Source organism: Scleropages formosus, chromosome 17 (assembly GCF_900964775.1).
Source record: "Scleropages formosus chromosome 17, fSclFor1.1, whole genome shotgun sequence".
Classification (NCBI taxonomy): domain Eukaryota; kingdom Metazoa; phylum Chordata; class Actinopteri; order Osteoglossiformes; family Osteoglossidae; genus Scleropages; species Scleropages formosus.
In genome coordinates, this window is record NC_041822.1 from 25,382,079 (window position 1) to 25,399,363 (window position 17,285).

The 17,285-nt window shown below is 43.9% G+C and overlaps 2 protein-coding genes across 10 annotated transcripts in view; both read right to left on the bottom strand.

Annotated features, from left to right (window-relative positions):
* ep400 (E1A binding protein p400) overlaps positions 1-2,901 on the bottom strand; it is a 37,456-nt gene extending 34,555 nt beyond the window's left edge. For 8 of the 9 annotated variants that reach the window (XM_029259384.1, XM_029259382.1, XM_029259385.1 and 5 more), the window contains exons 1-2: positions 2,715-2,901; positions 110-1,446 (exon numbers count right to left, since the gene is read on the bottom strand). In XM_029259384.1, coding sequence (XP_029115217.1) covers positions 110-1,417 — 1,308 coding nt within the window. In that variant the 5' untranslated portion in view covers positions 1,418-1,446; positions 2,715-2,901. Of the gene's footprint in view, positions 1-109; positions 1,447-2,710 lie in introns of all 9 variants that reach the window. The other variant, XM_029259380.1, reaches the window with a different exon arrangement.
* A 1,311-nt stretch (positions 2,902-4,212) lies between these two features.
* pus1 (pseudouridine synthase 1) lies at positions 4,213-9,660 on the bottom strand. The gene is made up of 6 exons (XM_018731594.2): positions 9,578-9,660; positions 8,359-8,634; positions 7,235-7,372; positions 7,031-7,133; positions 5,510-6,207; positions 4,213-4,762 (listed from the first exon to the last, which is right to left on the bottom strand). Exons 1-6 carry the CDS (start codon positions 9,638-9,640, stop codon positions 4,724-4,726), a joined length of 1,317 nt encoding a protein of 438 aa, XP_018587110.2. The 5' UTR covers positions 9,641-9,660; the 3' UTR covers positions 4,213-4,723.
* Positions 9,661-17,285: the final 7,625 nt, after the last annotated feature.

Sequence of the window (17,285 nt, forward strand, 5' to 3'; positions counted from 1 at the left end):
TGTGACAGGACAGCACTATGTTCTGCTTTGCACTGATCAAATCGCTGACAAGCTCAGCAGGTTCCATAAGGTGATATGAGAGCTGTGAAACTCAGGTAGCGATACCAACCTCATCGTTGATGACTTCCGACTGCTCTTCTTCCTCCTCATCCTCCAGGTCCAGGTCATTCTGACGCAGGTAGGTGAACAGTGGGACACAAGGCTTCTTCTTAAAAGCCAAATAGTCCATCATGTTGCCCTGGAGGTGCTGCAGGAAGAAGAGCTCAACCAGGTACTCCTTGAAGACCTCCTTCAGGCTCTCCATTTTCTTGGTGTGATGATCCAGGCACTGCTTCCTCAACTGGGCCACCTCCGGGCTCGCAGGTGCAATCTCCTCCAGCTTCTTGGGCTGCTTCTTAACACATGCGGTAGCTGCACCGGCAGGTGCAAGAGGAGGGTTCTGAATGCCCTGGGGTGGGTTGGAACGGGACGGACTAGATGGAGGCATGGAGGATGGCAGACCAAAGGTTCCCGCTGCCGCAGATGGCCCGACCCCAGTCACCATACCCTGTGAGGTCTTGTCGTACACCATAGGGCGTGCCAGCTGGCCCTGGATGATGCTGCTTATCTGGGGTGGTAGATTTGAGGTGGTGATGTGGCCAGGGCTACCCAGCGCAGGCAGGGTGGTTCCACTGGCCGCAGGGCTCTGCGGGCCTAAGTGGTGGATAGTGCCACCCGTCTGGGAGTGAGGCTGGGAAAGACGGCGCTCTCGAACTGAGCCTGGGGTACCAGGTGATGCCATAGGCACCGTGGCGGGTGCAAGCTGTGCTAGTCCACCTGCGTCCTGATACACAAAGTGGCTGCCGCCAGTAGGACTGCCCAGGCCAATCTGTCGCACGAGCACACCGGCATCCACAAAGCGGGGTGGGCTCTGGCCACAGACACCCACTCCGGCGGTGGGCGCTGCTCGCTGCACACCTGTCAGGGTTGCTGGGCTGTGCTGGGTGGGGCTCTGTGGTTGAACAGGCTGTGGCAGAGGTGATGCCACCTGGATGTAGGAAGAGGAGCATTGCTCAAAGCGCCACTGCGGTGCAGAGTGCTGGAAGCCTGGCGAGGCGGGGCTCTGCAGGGGCAGCGAGGTGAGCGTGATCTGCTGCTGCCCACCTGGCACCATAGTGCCCACATTTTGCAGCGTGATGTTCATGTTAGCCCCTGTAACAGGGCTGCGACTCATGATGATCTGGTAGTTGGGTGACTGTGGGGCAGAGGGGCTCGCAGCAGGTGCGAATGAAGTTGCCGGGGACTGGGGAAGGTTGACTGACGCCTGCTGCTGCTGTTGTGGCACCGCAGGGGGTTGCTCATCTGCCTCAGAATTTGTGAATGACTTGGAGCGCTGAAGTTGCCGCTGCATGTTCTGAGCTCCACTGCCATGGTGCATGGCGTCACCCAGGTGTGCTGCCAGTCCTCCTACAAGCGGAAAACACAAGAGTGTAAGAACACATACAGTAAATGCACGTACAAAACACAACATGCACTTAATTACACATGACACAAACTGCAAAAAAGCCATCGGATGGCAAGGAGCAGGAAAAAACGGATTAAACTAGGTTATTTAGTTATTAATTCAATTAGTTGATGCTGTTCTCCAAAGCGACTTGAAATGTCAACTTACAATTAGTTACCCATTTATAAACCCAGGTAAATTTCACGGCACCTTATCAAGACTATTACCGCAGGAACCAGGTTTCAAATCTGGGTATTTCAGATTACGAGTGTAAACCTGTAGCCGCTACAGCCCCTTCTGCAGAGCCCTTGGTCAAGCTTACCTTTCTAAACTGCAAAACGAAGTAAAACACCAAATAACTCAAAGATCTTTGTTTTGAGTCCAACTGCCCCAAACTTGATTGAGGAACTATTGAGCCAGAATTGAACCAATAAAAAACCCAGCTTCAAATGAGTAAAACACTAACGTGCTTTAATAAATTATATGGTGATGGATGGAAAGTCTATGACATCGAACGACGAGTCCAGTCAAGTCTATCATAAACAACATCCTTCAAAAACAATCACCAAAACAAACATGTACAACAATATTTGTACGAGTAGCATAAGAAAGTATAAAATTAATTAATAAAACCGTTTAATTAATATTGATTTTGAAAGGCGTAGTCTCTCCCCTCTCTCTCGCATATTCATTCATCAACAACAACAAAAACAGCCTCTCACTTGTGACTTGACAGTAATTAGACAAAAAGGGGAAGAAAAAAAAAAAAAAAAAAAAAAAAACACACCCACCAAGTAATTAAGGACTGATAGAAAGGCAACGAAAAAACTACTGATTATAAACTGATGTGAAAGAGCAGGACAAACTTCGAGCCCGGTTCTGTCACAACAAGCACGGCCTACGGGACCGGGGGCTAAATTAATACGAGGAGCCGGGGCAGAGGCACCAAGCCAAGGGAAGGCCCCGTGGACGGTGGCGGTCCAGCTTCACGCATGCCGAGGCCCCCCTGGGAAATGAACAGGACCCACACACCGAATCGACACGTCCGCTAACGCTCCGCAGAAAATATACAGAAAACGCAAGCATCTCACGGGCGCCATAACAGAAGTACGAACCCCCAGTGGTGACAGGAGCTTTAGCTTCCGAACCTCGCCAACTACCGGCCACAGCTACTAGCATGAACCGAGCGTTAGCAACTGTCTCCGCTTCACTCACTCACTCACTTACTTACTATGAATGAAGCTGTCGTCTCGGCCGCATCCACACGCAAGGCGTCTCTAAAACTGCGGGAGCGAATTGTGAGAAAAGTGAGCTAAAAGACGTGGTGCTGCGAAACGGAACCTGGCAACACAGTATCTACAGACAATGCGCGACAGACACTCCATTCGCAAACATGGCGGTACCTCCACTTCTTTCTTTCCCGTGCTTTCAAACTCCGGAAGTACTTTCCTGTTTTTTTCCGGGTATCGGAACGCCCCTTAACATGAATGACAAAACGGAAAACGAATATGTGCTGGCATGACTCTTAACTTGACTGACATAAATAAAACCAATCAGACGTCCGTTTTAGTTTGATGGACTGGAACAAAGACCAATCAAATTCCGGGAAAGCACCTATTTTCTCCACGAACATCGCCTGCTGACTGGGTAGATAGGCGAGACCCTGTACCTGTTTTCTGCTAGAGTAATTTACCTCAGGTTTCAGTTGATATTGGTTGTGAAGGTTGTGCACAAGCCAAAACATTTTAAATTGTGCAGCACAGTGGTCTGAGCCATTTTCTTGCAATGAGAAGGCCCTGTGTTCCAATGGCACTTTTGCTGAAACTCTGGCTCACTGTAATTTCCCTCCGTTTAACTCTCTCTGCATGCATGGTAATCTGCAGCGAGGAGCGCTGCTGTCTCCTGGGTGGTGTGAGAGGATGTGGGTTCGATCCCTGCTCGGTCTGTGCGGCGTTGAGTTTGCTCTGGGTGCTCTGGTTTCCTCCCATAGTCCAAAGACACGCTGTTCAGGTTCACTCAGTGTGTGAGTGTCACAGAGAGAGTGCATGTGTTCCACTGACGTATGGATGAGTGACCCCTTGTAAGCAGTGCATCTAGCAGTGTAAGTCACCGCAGTGAGTAAGGTGTGTGGGCTGATAACACTACATAGAGTTCATTGGAAGACGCTTTGGAGAAAAGCATCTTCTAAATGCACACACGTTGTCTGAAACCACTTGCCCCAAGCTGGGTTGCAGCGAGCCGGAGCCTAACATGGGCACAAGGCTGGAGGGGGAGGGGACACAAGTGCATCACAAAGCACCCCAAGCAAGACTTGAACCCCAGAGAAGAGGCACAGGCCAAACCTGCTGTGCCACCATGCCCCCTGTCTGCTAAATAAGTAAATGTAAGATATAAGTGGCTGTCAGATGGTTTCAGACTCCTGAAGGTGGGAAGGATTCAGCAGCTCTGAGGGAGCTCTCTCTAGCACATTGACAGAATTTTAAGCCCTTGTGAGTGGGACCACCAGGTGACCAAAGGTGGAGGTGCACAGCACTCTCGCAGGGTTGTAAGGAGCGATCAGGTCCTCTAGATGTTGAGGAGCAGATCCTTTTGATGTCTTGTAGACTATAACTTTGTACACAGACTTGCCTTTGAAAGTCACCTTGGACAAAGGCATCCGTTTAACAAAAAATAAACAGCAATACAATATTGAATAAAATGTTTGTAATGTTTTTATTTTACATCCTCAATACATCTGGATAAGTAAAGGCCATTACAACTAGAGCCAAGTAGAATACATATTAACATCCAGCTGTATTACACAGTTCACATTCCAGACATTTATAGTTTTCAGAGATTATCATTTTAACAAAGAAACTATCTTTACGGAAAGCAAAGGAAATCAGTCAGTATTCAGATAGCAAAGGGTCAACTGAATGACATTTTTTCTTCAATTTTTTTTGGTTGAAAAATCGCAGAAATGTAGGTTCCGGTATTTTCTCCAGGTCCGTTTCACACTACGCACCCCGGCATTGTTGCCTGTTGGTTAGAATCAAGGTGCACATTGTCTACCTTGAGACAAGGCATGAGCAGTCACGGACTGCAAGGGACTGTTCTCAGAAAAGCTAAATTAACATGAAATACACCTCGGTCTTGTTCTAAAAAGTAAAAACGCAAATGTAAAAAGGACTGTCAAGGGAAGTTATTTCCCTGTGGAAGGAGAGCAACAGGTCCTTCAGAAATGTCCTCAGCTTCACACAACTAATCAGATCCACTCCCGTCCTCATCATCATCTCCCACCTTGAATAAAGAAAATAAAAGCAGCAGTTAGAAACTACATATAGCCTGTTTAAGGTAAGCTTCTTAGTACTAATACACTGGTTCCTCAGCTTACAAACACAATTGGGATCAGTTTGTTTGTACCTCAATTTGTTCATAAATCCAGTGATCCCCCCCCCCCATATTTTAATCAGTAAAATTTTAATAGACATGCTTTGATATATTTGCTGATTAGTTTCTGAAAATTCAGGAGAAAGCTATAGTAAATAAAACCCGTGTGAAATTACTTAAAATAAAAATCTTTCTAATCAGTCCTGATGGTTGACAGATTCACCCCGTAATAAAAGGTTAATACGGATGTTCCTTGAATTATTCACAAATTAAGCCCCGTAAAAGTCTTGGATAAAGCTACAATTCATTCAAAAAAAATTTTACTTTTAAACATTCTTTTAATAAATTCACTAATCTACACTGACTGAAAATGAAAGTACCATGTCCAAAAGTTCCTATTCTCTACTCTTATATAACCGATTTATCCAAGAATCACTTGCGCTGCTCTTCATTTTATTTATTGCTGACCCTCAGGAAGACCAGTTCAATTAGTCTCACTCTCGTGTTGTTTGGATAAGCGAAGAAAATGCAATTAGAAATAAATGAATAGTCTGGACAAACGTTTAACTCAAACATTCATAACAAGGCACCGGTGTATTAGTATTTCAGTACGTAAATACTATGCTCAACACACCTGCTATATGAAGCTCCACCCACCTGTTTTCCATCCCTGCTTTCCTGAGCCCCTGTAGCTGTGGCCTCGAAGTCATGGATGGGCAGCGTCCTCATCCAGCTCACCATGGACTTCTCCTCCATCTCCGTCTGCACGATGCTGGGGTAGATGTGCTCTTCCTTGAATGCGGCGATCTCCTCCTCCTCCTGAGTCCAGTCCAGGGCCTCGTGGACGCCATCCCCTCCGAAGCGCTTGTTGTACTTCTCAAAGTGCACCTTCTCTAGCACGAGACCCAGGCCTGGAGCTTTGGGAATGTCCACCTTCTCCTCGCCCCAGCTCCGGTCCAGCACGGTCTCGCTGGCGTATCCCTTTGCCACGGCGATCACCAGCCCCACCATCTTCCGGATCTGGTGCATCATGAAGCTCTGACCTTTGACCCGGATGACGGCGAACTCCAGCCCTTGCCGCTCGAAGGGCTCCCCGCACGCCATCTCCATGATGTAGCGGCGGGCACTGGGGTCCCGGGGCCCCTTCTGGGAAGTGTAGTTGTGGAAGTTGTGTGTGCCCTTGTAGCGGGAGAAGAGCTGGTTCACCCTCTGCAGGGTCTCCTTGTCCAGCCGATAGCTGCTGTCCTCGACGTCCAGCTCCTTTGGAGCGAAGGCGATGGTGGGAAGCATGTAGGTGTACGTCCTGGCGTCACATTTGTTCTTGGAGTTAAAACCGCCTGTTACTCGTTTTAAGCCTTGAAGGAGGAAGGGACATGAACTGAAATATTCAGACAGGCAGCAGCAGCACAGAGATGTGAATTCTTGAAGTAAACACACACACACACACACACACACACACACACACACACACACACACACACACACACACTCTAAATGCTGAGTCCTCATGTTCCAAAGACTTGAGCTAAAAGTTTTCAAAGATACGCTTCGCATTTACTAATTTTAAACTATTTTCCTCTTTTTTCTACAGGTGGTCCTTGATTTACTACATATCCAGCATTAAATATGAATTTGTCAACACTATACATTTCTCTGTCATTTTCAATGTACAAAGTAGCACAAAGTTAGTACAAATATAAACACAGAACTTATTTTTATTTATCACGATTACGTCCAAGACTTTTACAGGACCTGGCCCACCAATAAATCAGGGTACATCTTTATTGTTGTACTTTCAGTGACTGTAGAGACAGTAATTAGTTTAATGGTTCTGACAAATGTTACATATACTGTTTAATGCTAATAAAATATTAAATAGTTCTCCCTCGCTCCCACCCTGTGTTCCAGATCCTATGCTGAAAATGGAGCCACCCAGCATGGTCTGGGGGTGAGGGGGAAGTTTTTTTCTTAACCCAACCTGTGCACTGAGGTCCCACTGTATAATACATGTTACGGACCCAACAGTAACACTCATGTTAACATGAGGAGCTGACAGGGTTCACTGTACTACAGTTTAAATTTCACATTACTACCCCAGACACTTTGTAGAAACGTGCCAGGGACTGAAGGGAGTAAATAAAACCTCAAAAAAAAAAGAAAAGCGTGATAGGATCTTACCCAATACTCTAATCTGGGGAGGAAGGTTAGAGTTGATCTTGTGGAGGATGTTGTCAATCAGCCAGAGCTTCAGGGAAACTATCTGACCTGCAGCAGAAACACCCTGGCAAAACAGCACCAGTGAATAAGTAAACATAGTTAAAAAAAAAGAAAAAATGCAATGAATACGCTGCCTGTCCTGTCACGAGAGTTGAGTCGCGCTACCTTGTCAGTCCTTGCACATCTCTGGAAGGACATTTTCTTCATGTCGGCTCCATGGTTCTCTGGGATGCAGCCCGACTTGACCAGAGCTGTGACCAAGTCATCTTCAATTGTTTTGAACTGGGAGGATCCCACATTCCTCTAGAGTAGCCCAAGAGACACAAAAAAAACTGCAGTGAGGTTCAGTTACATTAAGGGGCCACAGGTGGCGTAGCAGTGAAGGATCTTGATTTCTATCCAGCAAATCAACACTAATATATATAATGTGTTTAATAGTGTATTTAATAATTATTCTGATTTTCCCATTATATATTCACTTACATATTGGGTAATATTCATCTACCGAATATGTATACATTTATCTATTATCAGTTCAGTTCAGTTCAGTTTCAAGTTTATTGTCATAGGTACAAGTACCGTGTGTAAGTATCATGAAATTATTCTTGAATGCTTCTCCACAGACTATGGACAAGACAGACAATACAAATACCGCACAAACAAAACAAAACAATGACAATGACAGCGAGTAATGCTAATAGCAATGGCAATAAATAACGGTAACAGTAATAACAATGATACCAGCTGACAGTCAGAGAACTCAAAACGAGAGAATGTGAATGAGAATGGTAAATTACACTGCCACTTTAAGCAATGTGCTTGGAAGAAACAGTGCAACTCTATTTACTAAAGGTGGCAAATTGGTGAGTGTTGCATACTCTTACAGCATAGGGGTAAAAGCTGTTCCTGTACCTAGCAGTGCGGGTTCGAATAGACCTAAGCCGTTGTGCAGATGGCAGGGAAGAGAAAAGCGCCCGTGCGGGGTGACTATGATCTCTCACGATGCGCATCGTCTTTCTGGGGCAGCGTATGGTGTAGGTGTCCTGGACTGCTGGACACCGATTTACCTACCTACACAGAATGGTCATTTTTAGTGTCAAATCGGTTTAAGTACCTTGATCAAGGGTACTACAGCAGGAGGTGGGATTCGAACCCGGAACCTTCAGCTGAAAGACCACAGCTCTCGCCACTGTACCACTTGCTGTCTGAGGTTCAGACTTACAGAGCTGACTATCCAGTGGGACCCGTACCCCCACCCCACGCTCCCTATTTCCACCCCCAAGTTCCACCTGCATGCCATGGAAGCCTTTGCCCGAGTAGGCCAGGAGCAGCACCACTTTCCTCTTGGGGAACTTGCGCCCATCGGCCGACTCCTCTTCAGCCACGTCCGTTTTCAGTCTCTTCTCGACATGTCCACCATCGCCACGGTCCCGGGGTCCGTCGGCGCTCCGCTTGACGGCCTCATTCGGCTCGCCGCACCGTTCCTTCAGCAGCTGCTCCGCGCTCATCCTGTCCGGAGACTCCAGGCGGCGGAGCCCTTTAGCGAAGGCACACGAGAGAACTCTCTGCAGGAAGACATAAGAGCGGTGTCAACCGTGAACCAAAAGTCACTTCACACTTTTACTCAGCGTTTCGGATTCATCAAGCACGTACAGCGAGTATTACGGCACAAGCCGAAGCGTACGTCAAGATGATGTGCAGATTTCTATATGAAAATTAAACATAGTTCATCCTTGTGTGACCGGACTAATGGGGGGTGGGGAGTCTGGCCATGCGACTAACCTGTTATCCCAATGCACCACAACACTGTCACAAGATTTGACATGATAGCAATATTGTTGTATTAATTTTTTTGTTTAATATTTAAAGTTTCATTTTATGAACATGCAGCACAACGACAAAAAAAAGTCAATCGGTGTGTTCCAGTTTTTGCATTTTTTTTTTAGTAAACAATTTCGTAACTGTGTCCGTTTGAATCCTGGAAATCCGGAAGCCTTTCATTCGACGGTTGCTACCTAACAATAGGGAGGGACAACAACCAAAACCAAAGGTAACACATCGTGATCATGTACAACAGTAAACGGGATAAGTGAAACAAATCGCCACAGCTGAATAAGATAGAAGTAAAAAACAACAATCAACTCCAATGGCTGGCCGGCGCAAAGCATGCTGGGAGAGCAGCCCTCCCCTCCCTCATGGCCAGGCATTTCCAAGCAGAACGGGTTTTGAAAAAGAATAAATAAGAGCCGCCGCCGGCGACACACTTCGCCTCGCTCCTCTGCACGCGCAGTGCGACACACAGACAGCGAGTGACTGTTGGTTCCCCGCCCGCCGGAACTTTAATAAAGTTAGAACTTTAATAAAGAAGAAGAAGAAGAAGAAGGACGGAAACCGCCGGTGACCGCAGCGGCGCCGCGCACAGCACAGTGATAAGAACGTTCAACATTAACAGCTCCTGCAGAATACTTTAGTTTAGACTTTAGAGGATAGAACCCTAAGACCACGTACCGCCTCGCAGAGGACCCTCCGCAAGCCTCTTCCTGCAACTCCGCGCACCCACGTGGGGAGCATTGCGGGGAAGCTCGTGCAGAGCCGAGAGTTCGCAAATGTCGCGAGAAGACAAACGGGAATTGGTGAGAGAGCGGGAAAAAAACGTTAAATGTGAACGCATCATTTGTTTTCGTACTGCTTATGCTGCCCGCTGTATTTTCACAAATAAATGAAAAGGACAATTATAATAAGTCTTATCGAGTCTTTATTTATTGTACTCATAATCATTATAATGTATTGGTGGGTGGAGAGAACCTTCCTAGCATCCCCTTCCCAATTTATTCTGCTCTTATTTTTTATTATTGTGGTCTTATAGTAATGATGACGTCCAAAAGCTACGTTGATTTGTTAATGTTTAGTGTTGCTAGTAGTTATGTATTGCAGTGGGTTTTTTTCCCAGTACAAACTGTGAACCCCTGTACTATTAATCCCTTGTTCACACTTGCTCTATGTCACCAAATACAATTTACATTTATTCACTTAGCAGATGCTTTTCTCCAAAGCAACTTCCAATGAACTCTACGTAGTGTTATCAGCCCACACACCTTATTCACTGCAGTGATTTACACTGCTAGATACACTACACTGGATCACTCATCCATACATCAATGGAACACATACACACTCTCTCTACATTACTCGCACCCTATGGGTGAACTTGGAGTGTGGGAGGAAACCAGAGCACCCAGAGAAAACCCATGCAGACACCAGGAGAACATGCAAACTCCACACAGACTGAGCGGGGATCAAACCCACATCCACTCGCAGCACCCAGGCGCTGTGAGACAGCAACGCTACTCGAAGGCCACCTGTCGCTCGCTTGTTTTATGTTCTGTGACATGATGAGTTACTCGCAAGGTTACTTACGGAAAGTTTATTTTACTATGTTCCTTTCATTAGTTTGTTACGCATAGTTAAATGTAAGACAGTAAGTGTAAAGTGCAGTTTTCAAAATGGGATAAAACAAGCAGCTTTTGCTGATTCTTCATAAATACGGCTCACAAAAAACCTAAAGGTAACTGAACTTTGTCACGTACGTAACTATAAAACAACATTGGAAGCGGAGCGCAGCAACTTACAGCTTCTGAGGTGCTGGTAAATCACAGGCATTAGCAATACCGCCGGGTGCGGTTGTAGATAAATGTGATAAATGAGTTAATTGAAATTTTTTTTATATGTCCCATCACTTTCGTAATGCTGAACTTCGATTTCAGGTTCACCGCTGTTCCCGGCGTGGCACAAACATCCAGCTCAGACATTAGCGAGAAAATAACGAAGATGGAGAGCAAACACTTGCAGGCAACCGAAGAGCTAGAAAGTCTCCTCGCTGCCCTCAGCTCAGCACACGCTACCCTTGGCAGTGTGGTATTTCTTCAGCAGTCTCACCCAAGGATTTTAAGTCTGCCGAGGACATCGGTGATATTTTAGAGGGGTTGGGCAGTACTTACAGCTTTAAGGGATATTTTCCACGTTTGCTTATTTCAGAAATACGATCAGCTTATCCAAGAGACTGGAGAGAGATTCCAGGGTGAAATGTCACAGTATGACAGAAAGATGGACAGGATGATGCAGAGGCTTGAGGACAACTCCGAGATGTAGAAGTTTTCCTACCATGCAGCTGCCATTTGTATATGTTCTAGGCATCATCAGCAACATCTCTGCACCATCATGGTTTCATGTGAAAAGTGCCATTCTGTCTTTGATACACAAAATGTGTAATTTGTGGGACAGTGTAAATCGCGAGTTAGAAAAGAAGAAGAAACTCACAGAGGAGCTAGGCGAAACCCGGGATCAGTATGTCTCAGAGAGAATGCCAATGGTAAGACTGATGAAGAGATCTCTATTAATTTTTTAAAGCACTGTTCGATGAAACCGCTGACTTTAGCTGTGTGCTGGAGACGTTGCTTAGCCTGCCTCTGCCCGTTGTCAAGATTTCAGAGTTACAGAAGAAATGCAAAAAATCTCTGAAGGAAATTGGCTACACGACACCCTCTGGCATCCAGAAGCTGTTAGAGAACAAGGCCATGTGTTCCACATGCTAACATAAAAAGTCATTGAACTGATGGCAAATTATAGAAAGTCACATGATGACTCTTGTGCGATTACCTGCTTCCCTCAGATAATAAAACTGGAAATTCTGACCAGCCAGCAAGCTGCAGATAACCTAACCTATGACCTGAAGGAGAAGGATCTGCAGAAGGGGCTGTTCCTCAAGTTCTGCTGGGAGAACAAGTTGCAGGACTGGACCTCCTGCAAGGTCCAGGCCTTAGTGGACAGGTTCATGTATGTTGTGTTCATGCCAGAACTCCTACTAAGGTTTGCTCTATTCATCACTAATTTTCAAGCGCGCTTTACAATTCAGCAAAAATAATGGCTCTGAGACGACGCATTCTCTATTTTGTCATTCATTAAAATTAGAGTAACTGGAGCCAGCTTCTAGCAGCCTGGAATATGACCTGATTCAAGTATGTTGTCAATTGTCTATAAATTTCTAATGAATCTGGTCTATGACATCCAGTGACATTATTGGTATTAGCAGCTATGGAGACTATTATTTATTCATCTGTGGGCTACTACACAGAACTTACACATCTTACAAAGTAAATTTATTTTACAAAAACTATTTATATGAGGTGTTTTATAGTATAAGAGAGAACTCGGGTCCAAACTTCTCTTTTATACAGCCCTAGTGTACATTTAGGTGATGCTTTTTTCCAAAGCAACTTACAATGTTAAGATTACAATTATTTACCCATTTATATAGCTGGGTAATTTTTACTGGAGCATTTCAGCATAAGTACCTTTCTCAAGGGTACTACAGGTGGAGGTGAGGCTCGAACCTCCAACCTTTGAGTCCAAAAGCAATTGCTGTAACCCCTACGCTACCAGCTGTCTCTAGTGTGTTGATTCTCTTAATTTGACAAATGGACCAGGATCTCGGCTGTGCTCATACCCTTTCTATTGAAATGTCCAGCCACTGGCAGACACTGTTACTCGCTCTTTGATTAGGCAGTTCATGAGCAGCCCACGTATCCAGCAGCCTGAGGGGGTGCAGGCCACACTGGAGAGCATGCAGACAGAGCACAGGCATCTTGCCAAGAGATGCAGGATAATCCTGCATGGCTTCGGGTACCAGAATAAGCATGTTCACTGAAAACAAGCTGAGTACAGTCACTATCTTGTAGCTAAGGTTGTTAATCACAGCGTTCATGTTGAAAGACATTTATGTTTAGTTATCTAACATGGAAGAGACACCTTAGCTTGTGGTTCCTGGAAAATATATCAGGGTTTTGTTTCTCCGTACTTCCTCTATACCCCCAGAGTGCTCAAAGGCACTTGTTACCCAGTGGTATTCCTCCTTGTCTTAAGCCAATGAACAAATAGGTGAGTTTTACCTTGGTTATGATGACTATCTTCTGTCTGGGTAAGATCTCAGTGAGAATACCCTGGAGTCTTCCAAAAGAGAAATGGCACCCCCAAACAATGGTAAGTCACCACAGTACTTCCAAATTTTGGTGACATCACAGCATTTGTTTCTGAGCACAAGGATTCATTGGGTTATCATCTATACAACTAAACAGTCAAGCAATTATCGATTGCCTTGACCAAGAATGCAATACATGTTGAATTAGCTAAATTACTCTCTATCTTGGGGAATTGGGGTGAATATTATTCCTATAATGGGCAGCAGATCTGCCCCAAAATCACTTCAGTAATGTGGAATTTTGGCAGTAATTATAGAAATTATCACAAATGTTTAACATTACTTACATACTTGCAGGAGTGCCTCCTAACTGTATGCCTAAAATAATTGTTTTGAATAAGAGTCATAGATAATGCTTCAGACTTTTTTTTGCGCACTGGAAAACAATTGTACTGCACTTTTTTGCAACCAGGTATCCAACATTAATCTTTGAGTGCATTGATCTGATTGTGTGAATTGTATTTTCAGGCAAACTTCACCTTGATTCAATGGCCAAACTAAGGTTATGTTATGGCAGAATTTGGGTGGATTTCTTGGCAGAGGTTGAGAAATTCAAGGTACAATAACATAAGTTGTTTTTTTTTTTTTGTTTTCATACAGGAAGATGTTGTTGTATATGGTCTTACCCAGACCAGAGCATTGCTGATAATGAGTTCATGCCACTGATTGGTTAGTGCCAGTGTCAATCAGAAGAGAAGCTCAAGGCAATGAACTAACATGTCAATGACAGAGCAGATCATGCTTGTACAAACTTGTCTTTTTCCTTTCTCTCTGGGCATGCTGAAAATGGCCATCACTTTCTCTACACAGGATGAGTTTGACTGCTGGGCCAAGAGGGCAGCTGCTGTAAACAAAGTGATGTTTAAGATCTCCCATTTAAAACCTATTTCTTTTATCAGAACCTGGCCTGGGCTTTGCTACCTTGAACCCGAGGGCCACATGATTCCAATCCTTCAACCCCACAAAAGCACTGCTTCCATCACAGCTGCAAAGACCACACTCGGTGACCGCAGAGCTTTGAAAGCCTGAGATGCTGCATGCCAAGCGATGCGATAGTTAGTAGTGCAATGGTTAAGGAACTAAATATCTTCTGAAGGAAAAGTTGAGCTCAGATCCCATATCTGGCCCTGCTGATGTCCCTTGTTTTAGCTAAAATGCTTCTGTTCACCTGACTAACAGCACATGTCTAGAGTTGTAAGAAGCCAGTAACAAGGGGTCAGGTCCCAAAAACTCACACAAGCTCATGTGGCATGAGTTCACAAAACTATACATGCAATGGTTCATGAATTCAGTTGAGAAGTGGGCACTCCTCGATCCAGTCTGAGTAGTCAGAACCCAGAGTTTTGTGTCTGTTCTTTTCGTGTGTTGGTATAGCTATACCAGTGCAGATATCACGAGGAGCTGGTGGAGATCCAGGAGAACCGGACCCAGAGGAAACTGCACTGGGTGCAATACTAGTGAGACTCGCTGCAGACTGCCAAATTTCTCCACACTGGAGAAGCATAGGGTGCATTTCTCTTCTCGTTTAGATTAATCTTTAAAACTGAAGGCTCCAAGTTCTGCTCCTGCAGTTTCCCTTTGAGCAAGGTACTCATTCTGAATTACTCTGGTAAGAACATCCTAAAGGTACAAAAGGGTAAATAATTGTTTATATAACATTACAGGTCATCTTGAAGAAAGGTAAAATAAACGTTAGTAATGTATGACAGTGTAAGGGCCTCCGAGGGTTCAACAGGAGAATGGTAAATCAACCTCTTTGTGCTGATGATAACTCATTATGTTTGGTAATGTATACAGCATTTCTGTTGTTCTTTCCTCTGACTGCCAGGTGAACTTCACCTGAGTGGACGAGGGATGTCTAGGAGACTAACAGACTGCCCTGGATCTTGCTCATGCAATATTAACAACTATTTCCTGATTTACAAAAAAAAAAGTGGGAAAATGAGCCTATGACAATTTAGCATTTCAATTTCACTTGGATTCATTAGAAATATTTAAATTTGTTGCTGTATTTAAAAAAATAGTGTTGTACATTCAAATTATTACTATAAGTTTGTTAATTTCTCATAGTTTATCAGTAATATGTTATGATGGAGCAAAAGCAAATGTTTAGTTGGAAGTGACTTAATATTTTGTGTTATGACACAGTACATACATACAGAATGACTATACTTTCCTATCGACTTTCATCACCTTGTGTGACATCTGGCAGCCTTCATCTACAGCGCATCATCAAATTCAGAATTTCACATCAATAACCATGTTTGCCATTCAGAGTTTGGTAGCCAAGATCAATACTGAAGTAAAAGCACTTACTTTCAAAAACAACTGTTCAGACATTTTGGATCAGTACTTTTACTTGAATAACAGTAATAACTATCAAGTCAGACAACAAGTTATCAAAAAAAGAAACTGCTTTTCAATATACAGTTTGAACTTCCGGAAAAAAATTCAATTAGATAAAAAAAAAAATACATTTGAACAAAATATTGCACAGGATAAAATTTTTCTCAAACTTACTTACCTTCACATACAATTATGTACTCATCTTTTTTTAGGTTGTTATTTTCAAAGCTTTGCGGACCTTGTGAAACCTATCCAAGGACTCCAGTTAAGAACTTTGGTTTAGGACATTCATGAGAAAGTTTTAAAAATAAGTTACATTTATTTGTTTAGCTGATGCTTTTCTTCAAAGTGACTTACAGGGTTAAGTTACCTACAGTTATTTACCTCTTTATACAGCTGGGAAATTTTACTGGAGCAATTCAGAGTAAGAACTTAGCTCAAGGGGACTAGTTTGAGGTGGGATTCAAACCTCTGCCTTTTGTGGCCAAAGGCAACAGTTCTAACCACTACGCTACCAGCAGTAAGTTGAACTGCCAGGCGGTGACAAGTCCACAGAACTACCACTACATCACATCATATCAGTGAAGTAGCAGTGAAGACAGAAGACTATCATTTGGCAGAGTGCCAGTAAAAGATCTAGAGAACCTCCATAAAAATGTTCTGACCTGTCCAGAAGATCAAGGATTAATTCTTCAAGCTTTGTTGTGAAAGCAGGGTGGAAGTGAAAATAACAGCAAGGAAAACATGGACTCCTTTGAACTACAGCGTGCTGAAGTACAACTCTAAGGAGACGCAGCCTGGAAAACAGATGGATGTTGGATCAAATCAAACCAAAGCAGAGCTCTCACTGTAGGCACAAATGATGAAAGGGAGGTTGTCGTACTTTGGACAGACCAAGAACAGACGGAATTCTCTATAAAGGGCAGTAATGCTCAGGGTAACTGTACTAGAAAAAAAGAAACAGGACTGGCAACCAGATGGATGGATGCAAATTCAGTGACAGTGAACACAACCCTTTCAATAGTACAGCTACAGTGGAGGACAGAACTTTCTGGAAGAACTAAATGTGGTCAATATATAAGGGTGACACTGAAAGCACAAGAAAATATTTCAGCACTAATGCTGCGTGAGAAGCCCTTTCCTCACATTCTAATTTCCGCAAGTAACGCGTCAACTCACTGTGATATTTATTTATTCTCAGCAGCCTCTGTGCACGCGCGCTCAACCTTATGATTTTTTTTAAAGTTAACACACAGCAGCACAGCATAAAGAAAGAGAAACGCCCCAAAGAATTTTTTATTATTATTATTAAGAAGAAGAAGAAGAAGAAGAGAATTGCACTTAACGCTTTGGACTAAACGACCCGCAAAGTCTTTTCCTGACATTGCAGACACTCACGCGGGAAGCACTGCCGAGAGCTGGCGCAAATTCGAGACTTGCGGAATATCGCGAGATTAGAAATTGGTATTTTAATAAAAGGTATTTAGTATTTTAAAACTGCAAAAAGCCGGTGGGATTTATTTATTTTTTTGTACCTTATGAAAACCAAAACCGTCATTCGTGTTTACGATACATGGTTGAAAACACTCAGAAATCTGATTAAAATATGAGGTTATGATTATTAAGAACGAACCGATAAACAAGCATGTCAACATGTGAAAAACATGTAAAACACTGCAGGTGCTACTAGCATCGCGAAATAAATTAATATTTAAATATCGCGTTAAACGTTCGCAAATTACAACTTAGTTTGTCTTACTTCATAACGTCATACGTACTTGAATGTATTCTACATGATGTTTTTTTTTTTTTTTCCTTTGAGCTATCGCTTAGCTT

Excerpts from the sequence above, each read along its gene's own strand:
- pus1 (XM_018731594.2), bottom strand. The coding sequence starts at position 9,640 with ATGCTCCCCACGTGGGTGCGCGGAGTTGCAGGAAGAGGCTTGCGGAGG. Across the intron at positions 6,208-7,030 it reads TCCCCAGATTAGAGTATTGG|GCTTAAAACGAGTAACAGGC; the intron begins GTAAGATCCTAT and ends TCCTCCTTCAAG. Across the intron at positions 4,763-5,509 it reads AAAGCAGGGATGGAAAACAG|GTGGGAGATGATGATGAGGA; the intron begins GTGGGTGGAGCT and ends TCTTTATTCAAG.